The sequence below is a fragment of the Suillus paluster genome, assembly GCF_016628075.1.
Source record: "Suillus paluster strain FC165 chromosome Unknown EDB91scaffold_78, whole genome shotgun sequence".
Taxonomy (NCBI): Eukaryota; Fungi; Basidiomycota; class Agaricomycetes; order Boletales; family Suillaceae; genus Suillus; species Suillus paluster.
The window spans coordinates 24,309-36,188 of record NW_024537638.1 but is presented as its reverse complement, the minus strand read 5'-3'; the positions used below and the strand labels follow the sequence as shown (position 1 = coordinate 36,188).

Genomic DNA, 11,880 nt, shown 5'->3' with positions numbered 1-11,880 from the left:
TCTACAGGTACTTAGAGAGTGGTAAAGAAGTTGAAGTTTGGGGCGCTGGTTGATCTTGACAAACAAGTACAAATAGACACATCACCACAAAGTCGCATGTTGAATTTGTGGAAGCTGCAGTGTTGATGTTTGTTATATCGACAAACAAGGTCAAACTGACATGCAAATATGAACTTCAACTTCAATTCTCACAGTTCATTTCCTCCCTTCATCAACTTCATTTCTTTGTATGCTGTTATTTCAGGGCTACTTTTAGTGTAATCCTTTGAGTTCTTGCAGGCTGCAGCTGCAAGAATTCAAAGGTACTACTCTACAGTAGCCTGTCCAAATCAGTAAGTCAACATTATCTTGTGCACCTCTTGACTAATTCTTTGTATTTGCATGTACTACCTTTTCCTTGGGTTCCACCAAGGTAAGTACTTGTTTTCTTGTGCCGTCTAGCTAATTTTCCTCTGCTTAGCATCATGGGACCAAGGGATCCATTCCACCAAGGTAAGTACTTGTTTTATTGCGCCGTCTAGCTAATTTTCTTGTGCTTAGCATTATGGGACCAGGGGATCATGCAGTGCATGCCGCTTGTCAGCAGCTCCTGCTTATTGAGACTGGGGGCTGACTTTGTGATAGCAGTGCATGCTGCTTGTCAGCGGCTTCTGCAAATATATCTTATTACATAGACTCTTCACTAACACACTTGTTACAGGTGACTAGCATTTACCGGTCAACAGTCAGATTTTCTTTGTTGCAGTAAGTGTGCTCCTCTGCATGACATTGACTAATTCACTGTTTTTCTGCAGGCTATGTCTTATATTAGTAGGCTTCCTTTATTGGCGCAGCTTTCTTTTTTTTAATCTGGTAAGTGCTCTCCTTCCATGTGACCTCAACTGACAAGCTTGGTGCAGGACTCGAGCGTCTATGATGTGATTTGCTTAGTTAAGTGACACTGGGGTAGTTTTCTTTTGTTTATCCTGGTAAGTGCTCTCCTTCCATGTGACCATGACTGACACGCTTAGTGCAGGACTTGAGTTTCATATAATGTGCCTTGCTTAGTTAAGTGTATTATTTCTTTCAAATGTCTGTCTAATGTCGATGCAGGACAAATGGTACTGTAATTGTATAATTAGTTTTTTTTCATTCTTTTTACTACACACTGTTTCACTTAGAGTGTGAGGCTTTGGTGAGGAGGGCCCCTCACCAAAGTCTTGCAGCTCTCCTTTATCTTTTCTACTTTGATGATTTTCACACTTGTAGTAAATTTAGAGCGACTTCCCTTTGTAACAAATAATTCAACTTGATCTCATAACATTTAATTTGCTGCCAGTTGAAAAAGTCACGTGACCGTGTGCATATGTCTTGAGAGAATAATGGTACTTTACATTAACAGCCCAACCCCAGCCAAAACCTACAAGTGATGGAGCATGGCCGATGGTGGTCAGACATGAGGATAATTTGTGAAACCTGATCATATGAGACACATCATGATAGAACATGAAAGTACTTTGGTGATTTCACCTTCCTGTCATTTGACTAGTTTACATTTTGCCATTTTGTCAAAATCATTTATTGTGTTTATCACAATTTACTCTGTTTTCTCTAAGGTGCAAAAAGCAGGCAAAGCACGGGTCACAAAATTTATATGTGACTGGTATTCTGTCAGCATCTCTTGTCAGTATACCTTCGTCAACACTGATTTTTTTAAGTTTCTCAGCATGTTAGATAACACTAGCGTGCAAGATGCTCTCAGTGACATGTCCCTGAAGTCACATTCTGTCAAACTTCCACAATCTCAGCCTATACACATTCAAGTCAGTACAGGCTCCAGCTCAGATTGGGCTCAATCTTCTGGTGAATCTACTTCCCCATTGTTGGATTCTGTCCCACTACCAAGCTCTTTGACATCCGTGTTTCTTGCGACAGCTCTCAATAATGCATCACTCGAGGGCCATGCTACACCTTGCATTTCACTATCCCCACTTGATAATAATGACATTTTTAATCCAACTGCAGGCCAAAGCAAACACTGCTGAATTTGCAATTAATGGACCATAACATCCTGCTCTAGCTCCTTGTCATTCTCGTCAGCTCATTCTTGCCTGCTCTTGCTTGCTTGCTCATTATCATTCTTGTCAGCTCTCCCTTGCTCACTCACTCATTCTCATCTGCTCTTGCTCAATTGTTGTCATTCTCATGGGCTCTCACTCACTCATTCTTGTTATTGTCTGCTCTCATTCTTATTTCAGATTCCCATTCTGGCACCTGCATTGATTTCCATACAACTTTACAGTATTCATCAGGTAGATTCATGTGACTACAGGCACTATATACCATCCTGAATACCTAGAACACTTTATTTTCTGTTTTCCTCTGTATATCAGTATGCTCGAACTCATCCCACTCCTCTCGCCAGCAGTGTTTGAGTGTACCAATCATGGCCTCATCTTGGCTACAAAATTTGGCACCTAAGTCACTATACTGAGCCTAGGATGAGTCACTGCATGCCAATTGCTAATTTGGGCCACCCTTCCATTATGTAAATTGCATAAGTGACATCATGTAGTCATCATTGTTCAGATCAGTAGATTCTTTGAGAATCATTTCATATATCACTAATTTGAGTCACATTACATAAAATAATCACTGGGCAGTTGGTGCTGAGAGAGCTGGTTGAAATTTTTGCCTGCTCACCACCATGGACCAACTAATGAGTGAATCAATCAAGCTTCAAGTGGCTCTGACCACACGGATCAGGGAAATTATGAGGGATTCAGCAGTAGAGACAGCGGGAAGACAAGTAATATTAAGACTGGGGAGTAGCTAAGTACAGGATATGTTTTATATACTTCTATGTAGGAGGCAGTGAATAGTTAGTACTTGGTAGGAGGCTATGTACCAAGCATAATTTGTAAGTAGGCACAGGTGAAAAACATAAGTCAGGGTGGATATCAATATGTACACGTCAGATCAGTTAGTCAAGCAGTTATTGGAAGTACCAGTGATCCGGGAAGTAAGTACTATGTGCAAATGTGAAAGTATATACCTAAATGGGGAAGGAGTTTACAGGAGAATGGAAACAATGTGGAAGACAACCGACAGGGTGGTCGAGCAGAGCCATAGGAGCCGATGCAGGAGCCGACTGGGTTGGGCGGAGGGTGGATGGAGCAGCAGTGGTAGGAGAGCAGGGGAAGTAGGATGTCAGGCGGAGTGGATATTAATATTGATGGAGCAGTCAGATCAGGTATATGACAACTCTGCCTAGTCCTAGCTGGGGGAGGAGTAGGTTCTTCTTCAATGGGAGCCACAGTAGTAGGCAGCGCCTGTTTCCATGGAGTAGGTTCTTCAATGGGAGGTGGTATAGTGGCAGGAGTCAAAGTTGTGTCCATCATGGATTTATCAGAGTCAGGATCAGAAAGAGTACTACCTTTGCTGGGCTGCGCTTTGATAGATACAGACTGATATGACAAATTAGTAAAATATCCTGGAGTAAAACACACACAAACCTTGACTCATGCTGCTGCAGCATGACTTGCAAACTATTTTCTCATGCTGATTAAATCATCCTCCTCTTCATTGTTGTCATTGCTGACATCAAAGACAGGCACACCTTCCTTGTCACCAAAGACAGACCTTTATGAGAAGTATAGCTCAATACGAAGGCAGAGGACAAATAATACTTACATGTTCCACCACTTGAGCAATGAATCTGCCCATACCTTATTGAATAGGTCCTGAATGGCTTTGATGATTCAGCAGTATGCGTCACAATAGTCATAATTACCATCAGTTGCCTGCCATTTGTCGTGTGATGAAATACTGAAATGGCACTACAAATTATGTTGTGGATGACATTCACAGATAGGTAACAACATATGTGCCTGGACAAATGTATAGGCAATATGTTTGGCATTCACCCACATCATGTTGTGAAGCCTCGCATTGCCTGAGCGGGTGGTTATGGTCTCTCCGTCCTTGACAAGCACAGAGGAAGGACCCTTGAATATATGATGGAAAACCTGTTGTTGAAAGTTGAGCCAGCGCCAAGAAAGAAAAACATGTTACATACCCGTTTCATAAGATAGCCTTTGAAAAGGTTGTCTTGCATATTCAGTGGATCGAAGTTTTCTCTAGGTGAATCACCCTTGTATGCAAATGCAGGCCATGCAGCTGCATGCATCTTTACCTCTCCATTTTGCAGCTGTGCTTGAACTCTGCAAAATCATTTAAAATGCAACACTTTGGGTAAATATAAACCTACTTCTTGCAATCCTCATTGTAGGATGTAAGGTGTTTGATTGGACAGAGCATGGCAGTGAGTTGGGGGTGGTTGATACCCATCCTAGCGTGGGACTTCTTATCATTGGAGAAAATTGATGGTTCCAGCTCCTTCATGTCAGGCTCCACAGCCACATAATGTCCTATGTAAGGTTTTAGTTTACTTGTGTCTTCAGAGTGTATTTGCTTGATGGTGTCCTGCATCTTCTCATGGAATTAACGATAACAATTCTGTACACTACATGGATTAGTAGATGCACCTTGGACAGGATACTATCCAACTCCTTTTGATGTTTCTTGGTATTACCTGTTATGAGGTTGCGGAGGTAGGGTGCACTGATGAGGATCCTGTTGTAGGTCCTAAAGTAATGCTCTTGTACTTCTTTTTTTCTGCCAAAGGATGTTCAGGTATTTGAATAAGAAAACAAAGGCACTTACACATTTTGAAGGATTGCATGGCACTGGCATCGTCCTCAATCAGAGTGCCATCCTTGGCAGCTTCTTCCTGCTCAAGGAGCATACCAATCCTAAAGGTATCCTTGAGGGCAACATACATGTTGATCGCATGCAGAATCCAACATGCAATGTGCAGACATTGGTCCCTATTCCACTGCCAGTCAGTTCTCTCATGAAATAGGAGTGAGATCTACTGCATCTCATTAGAATCATCCCTACTATTAGGTTTTCTGTGAATATGCACTATTAACAGGAATTATTTTGTCAGTCCGTGCTTGCAACTCACTTCACCAGCCTTTTCTCAGCCTTTTTGCCCTTATCAGACACCTTTTGTGCCTTACTTTTTGTGATCAGAGTTGGAGATGAACGTGTTGATGATGCATCTCTTGAGATTGAGGAGTCAGATTCAGAGGTGCTACTGCCTTCAGATGCACTGATTGATATGGCACATTGTTTGTGAGGCATGGTAATATAGTACTACAGAAAAGTAGTAGGTGGTATAATATTAAGGAATAGTATGTGATAGTACACGTTGATATGATACTACACAGGAGTTTTCCGGTGGGCTATGAATTCTGTCATGTGATGGTCGTATTTCAGCAGTTGACTAAAGTTATCCAATGTTTTCATATAATTGGTGGTAGACTCATATTACAATTAATCTTGATGCTACAACAAGTATGAGCAACAACATATGCAGTGAGACAGGTGACAGCATAACAACAAGTAAGTATGCAAAAGTATGCAAAGTTAGCAAAGCAAGAACATAACACAACAGTATGTGTGAAATGAAAAATACACAATATCCTTGGTCACAGCTGATACACCAGCAGGCAAAATGTTGAGCTTGCCAAATGCTGAGATCAGTAAGTCTGATACTGGTCTGAAGGCATGTGCATGGTGAGGGGGCCAAATTGAATTTTCATCTTGAAACTTGCATTTTTTCATGACTGAGGCAGGCTCTTTTTGAATACCTAGGAAGTGCACTGGAATGGACCAGATGAGTGTAGAGATGTTCCTGCAAATACAGTGAGGTTAGACACACAATTTTTTTTTAAAAAATACTTTGGCTTATAAGATGTCTCTGAGATTGATATACTAGTGTCCATCGTGGTACTGTGCAAGGATCTAGGGAAATACATCAATCTATGTACTCGCCAGTGCAACAAGCAGTAACATACTGTTTGCCTGATTTTTTCTCTGCTGGTGTCTCTGTGTCGCTGTCTTGATCCCAGGAGAGCTTTGACGCATCTTTTAAGTGCAAGATGGGCTTCTGTAACATAGTTAACATAATACTCGGGTATTGTGATGCATAAACTTACAACAGGGCCTGGATTCTTTGGTGTAAACTCAAGCAGGTATGTAGGCCAGTCAATCAGAAGATTTTCAACATTGATGACAATGAAATTGCCATCAACACCGAACTTGTAGCTAATGTCGAGGGGTCCATCAGGCAGTGACATTAAGAAAAAAATAGTAGGTGATACGGTGGTAGTATAACATTAAGGACACGACTTGGATTTTTCGCATCAACCATCTAGTATCAGTGAACCACAATTTGCCAGCAGACTTTTAAATCAACACCCAAACAAAAATTCGAACTTACGAGTTTTTGTTCTTTAGTTAGTACCATTGGGCACCCACCCATTCCAGAGACCAATACACGCACTTTGCACAGCTCCCCATTAGTGGGACACTTTCAGCTGCTTAGGCACTGATCTGTGACCAACCACTGTTATCTTGTGTCTCCTAGGTCCCTGAGCACTGGTGCATTGAGTGGGAAGAAATAATTGAGCAAGGTATAGATGACAAAGAAGGGGGAGTCAACTATGGAGCTCAGATGGATGTTGACGAGGGCATCATGTTTGAGCAGGTAATTTCAATCATGTATTCATATCTACTTCAGTGACGATAACTTTACAAGGATGAAGATTTTGCAGGACCATTGAACATTCCCCACTTGCCCTCATCTCCCCCAGTCACATCTAAGCACTCTGGATGTGCAGTCCACATGCCCCGTCAATTCATCAACTACCTTCCAGGGTCAGCTATGTACCTGGCACATATGCCGCCAACTAACCGGCAGCAATAAGGACATGATCTTCATGATCAAGGCAATCAAGATTGGGTGCTGTCTTTGTCCCCAGCCCTGGTTTCTGAGCCAGAAGATCTCGCCCCTGCACTTATTCCCTTCCAGACAGAGCCTGATATGATGGGGCTTTACCATGTGTAGACCATGCTCAAACAGAGAAGCGGAGGGGTTGGGGCTTGGCTTCAGCTCTTGCGCTGTGCCCTTAGCCGAGTACATGCCCCAAATTTGGAGCAGATCCAATGATGTCCGATGATAGGACGAGTGGACCACTTTGGTCTGCTTTGGTGGGTCAGGAGGTAAGTGCTGCTAGCAGTAATCTGACTAGGAGCGGAGTGGAGAAGGCGGAGGAAGCTTATTGGAACGGAGGGGAGCAAGGGGAACAATAGGGGGAGTTGGAGAAGTAAGAGCAAATACTTTAGAGTGCAGCTCTTAAAGTCGGAGTGGAGGGTTGGAGGTGATGACAAGGTATACTTGTGTCCGGAGAGGGAGCAAAGTCCTACAGAGAATTCCCACTAGTAGAGACAGTGGGAAGACAAGTAATATTAAGACTGGGGAGTAGCTAAGTACAGGATATGTTTTATATACTTCTAAGTAGGAGGCAGTGACTGGTTAGTCCTTGGTAGGAGGCTATGTACCAAGTATACAATTTGTAAGTGAACACAGGTGAAAAACATAAGTCGGGGTGGATATCAATATGTACACATCGGATTAGTTAGTCGAGTGGTTATAGGAAGTACCGGTGATCCGGGAAGTAAGTACTAAGTGCAAATAGGGAATGTATATACCTAAATGGGGCAAGGAGATTTACAGTAGAATGGATGATGTGGAAGGCAACTGACAAGGCGGTCAAGCAGAGCTGTAGGAGTGGATGCAGAAGCCGACTGGGTTGTGCGGAGGGCGGATGGAGCGGCGGTGGTAGGAGAGCAGGGGAAGTAGGATGTCAGGTGGAGTGGATATTAATATTGATGGAGTGGTCAGATCAGGTATATGACAACCCCACACATCCCACTCAAGCACCAGAGGGTGAGTTGATGTTAGAGGGTGTGACAGATGCTCCTACCCTCAATGGTGAACAGCGCACACCTTCTGGAACCCACCCTGGACTCTCCACACCTGAAATCACTGCTGATCATTTATTCAATGTGTTCTCAAACCACACCTCTGGAGTTCTAATGGTGTGGCATTATTCTGGAACAAATAGTAATTCAGGGGCTAATGTCAATTGCCTTGCAGAATACCTTAGTTTGGACCCCCTTTGCTCACTCTCACACTTGAGTGGATTTAATTTCATGCGTGAAATAAAGTTATTGGACAAGTAGATTGAAGATAAGTCCAACCCCTTTTGAGAAGAATATGGATGGCACCAATCCACCATTAAGGTTCAATTACCAAAGGAGAAGATGAAGGTCCCATCAGAAGCCAATGCACCTCAACTCAAGATCCCAGGTGTTTACCACCATTCCTTGACAGATATCATCATGCACGCGTTCGAGAGCGCAACATCTTGCAGACCTTTAATATGACACTGTTTGATCAGTTCTGGACTGCTCCTGACAACCGCATGGTCAAAGTCTTCTCAGAGGCGTATACATCCCCCACCTTGTTGGAAGCTTACAAAAAAAGTCAATGCCCTTCCTCATGACCCTGAAGATGATCTTGAATGCATTGTTGCCTTAGTCATGGTCTGGTCAGATGCCACACACCTGGCTAGTTTCAGTGATGCATCCCTATGGCCTTTTTATGTATTTTTAGGCAACTAGTCCAAGTATACATGAGGCAAACCCACAGCTCATGCATCCCATCATTTGGCGTATATTCCAACAGTACATCATATCATTCAATACTGACATCTTACTTGTGCTTATGATTCTCAGCTTCCCGATAATCTACAGGAAATATATGTCGACATATTTGGAGAGGCCACCTCAAGTGATGTATATACACATCTGAAATGTGAGCTGATGCACAATGTATGGAGATTAATTCTCAACAGTAAGTTTATGGAAGCATATGAGCACGGAATAGTGATCCGGTGCTCTGATGGGATCACGTGAGGAGTATTTCCACATTTCTTTTCATATTTGGCTGATTATCTGGAAAAGTGAGTACATGTTTCATGTTACATGTGAGACATAAGGGATTGACCAACACATTGCACAGGGTTCTCCTTGCTACTATAAAATTTCTCGGACAGTGTCTTTGCCCACACTGCCTCATCAAGAAGGCTGACATCCACAAGATGGGGATGAAACTCAACATGAAGAGTTGCATGACTAGGCAGTGATTCAATGACTTTAGACAACAACGGCATGTCGAAGAAGCTCGACAGTTGATTTTCCGGCTAGGAGTGCCTGTGTGTGGGAGTCATGTCAGAGCACTTCTCAATGAAGCATCATACATTCTGATCCATGTAAGTAATGCTACATATTCTACATTTCTTTTAACTAATATATAGTTTCAGAGTGCCTTTTCTGAAAGACTGGCTGATCATGGATTCAATATGTTTGATATGTTTGTTGTTGATCAGCTTCACAAGTTCAAGATCAGTGCTTGGAAGGCACAGTTTACTCATTTGATGCGCATACTTCATGTGGCTGGAGGGAATGCAATTCAAGATCTCAATAGACAGTAATTTTCATTTTGTATATAATTTGTCCTATGAGCTCATAGTAGGTTGCATTAGATACCAAGGAGTACCAACATTTAGAAGGGGTACAATTCGTCATTTCCATCACAATGCATCGGCCATGAAAAACTTGCCACTTGTGACTTCGAGGACCTATTGCAGGTAAGTCGATCTTAAACATCATCATTTGTCTATCTTTAATCTTCACAGTACACTATACCTGTGTTTAAGAACCTATTGCCAGAACACCACAATAAAATAGTGCTCGATCTGCTATTTGATCTCTCAGTTTGGCATGGATATGTGAAATTTTGCATGCACATGGAAGATACACTCATATTCTTTGATACCACAATGGTGGTTTTGGGTCAGTCTGTTTGAATGTTCTACAAGATTACATGCAGCTACTACCACACAATGGAACTCCCTCATGAGTATGCAGCGCGAGGACAACGAGAGGCTGCATTAGCAGCTAAACAGCCTTCATCTTCAGGGAAATGGAAGCAGAAGTCCGGTCCCAAGTTCAAGGCCCTCAATTTGTCAACTGATAAATTTCATGCTCTTGGACATTATCCTAACACAATCCGACATTTTGGTACCACAGATAGCTATTCCACACAACCAGTAAGCATATTTGAATTCGCACTACTACTATCAAACATCTGACATGCTATTTTTAGGGAGAACTCGAGCACTGGCGAGCCAAGTGTTGGTACCCAAGGACAGCAAAATATAAGAAGACAATGATTGCTACGATGACCCGCCTTGAATCTCATGAGCATGTTATATCACAGATAAATCAACAACATGAGGAGTTATTAAAGCCACACCATGAGCCACGTGAACACACATCTCCCGCCGTCCATTACCATATCTCCAAATATCCTAAATTGTTGTATGATATGACTGCATGGCTTGGTGAACTCACAGATGACCCAGCGATCAAGGTAAGTATGGATTATTGGTGTTTGTGAGATCTATTAACATGATTTTAAAGGACTTCATTCCAAGATTGAAGAACCACCTGTTAGCCAGATTGCATGGCCTTGAATATTCTGGGGATGAGGATGAGTTCTCTGACGAGGACAGGAGTCAGGTGATCTTCACTAATAACCAACTCTTTGAACATAGCATCCTTTGCATCAACTACACAACATACGACCTTCGCAGAGAGCAAGACTCAATGAACCCGTGAACTCATGCCGACATTATGGTGTTGCCACATGAGGACAATGAGGACCGACATCCTTATTGGTATGCACACATTATCAAGATTTACCATGTCAATGTGTGGCACTAGCTGAGCTGACAGATGATGGGGACATTGATGGTGAAGTTGATGAGGATGAGGATGAGGACATTGACCAGGATAGCGACGAGGACAGCGAGGACAAGAATGATAGTGAGGAGGAGGACAAGGTTAGGACTGACGAAGGGGAGGAACTTGATGATGATGTCCTCACACAGGAGGGGTATGGTGCCTTGTGATTGTACCATTACTCGCCAGATGACTATTCAGTACAGTGGCTCAAAAAACTGTCCGCATGTTTTCACATTTTTCACTATCTATGATATTTTATGAGAATGTACAAACACATCAAGGACATGCTGGTACCATATTGGAGTACTACTTCAGGGCTTCCAATTGAGCCCTATGGCGTGGGAATCAGCCGAGATATGGTGGACATATGAGGCTTACAAAATGATGACTCATGCGGACAGTTTGTTATGACCAACGTTCACCAATAATGATGAAGGCGAGTACACAACCACTAGGACTCGGTCAAAGATGATGAACAATGATAGGATTGAGCGTGAACGTCTAAGTCACTACAACAGTAGGAAACGAAGAGGTTAAGTCTAAGGAGTACTTATGCTAACTAACCTACTTTTTATACATAACATTGAATAGGAGTCTGAAAGAAATCAGCCAATGAGAAAAGAGTCGTACGATACTGCGGATGACTAAGTATGACATCATGATATATAAGTGAATGAGTAAGACAGTTACTAAATAGAAACCCAAGATCTGACTGATTCTTCTTTAGGAAGCGAGATTGTTCTAGCCCGTGGAGTAGGGGAGCCAATCAGAGAAGCATCAGGTGATATATGACGAGGAGTCACATGACCGGCTCGGGTACTGGAAGTAGCTGAAGGAAAACCAAGAAATGAAAAATGGTCCATATTTGGGATTCATGACATTACCCCCGTTCTAGGATGAGCGTCCTCGTGAATGTAAGATGGTCATATATTTTTCTGTCTCCATTCGAGGAAATCAGGGGTGGTCAAAATTGAAGCAGAGATCCGCGCTGATTTTACCGCATTGGGGTTTTCTGCATAAAAATCGGTTACAATGAGCAGCGCATTCTTCACATCTTCTTCTGACTGCCATGTTGCTTCTGCTTCTGCATATCCTTTCCATTTTACTAAATACTGCAAC

At 42.5% G+C, this 11,880-nt stretch overlaps 1 protein-coding gene across 1 annotated transcript; it reads right to left on the bottom strand.

Annotated features, from left to right (window-relative positions):
- Window positions 1–3,946: 3,946 nt before the first annotated feature.
- On the bottom strand, window positions 3,947–4,470 carry EDB91DRAFT_1060011 (uncharacterized protein; the record flags this gene model as incomplete). Its single annotated transcript, XM_041314304.1, has 2 exons — window positions 3,947–4,202; window positions 4,250–4,470. The coding sequence occupies 2 exons, from the start codon at window positions 4,468–4,470 to the stop codon at window positions 3,947–3,949; spliced, it is 477 nt and encodes a 158-aa protein (XP_041172574.1).
- Window positions 4,471–11,880: the final 7,410 nt, after the last annotated feature.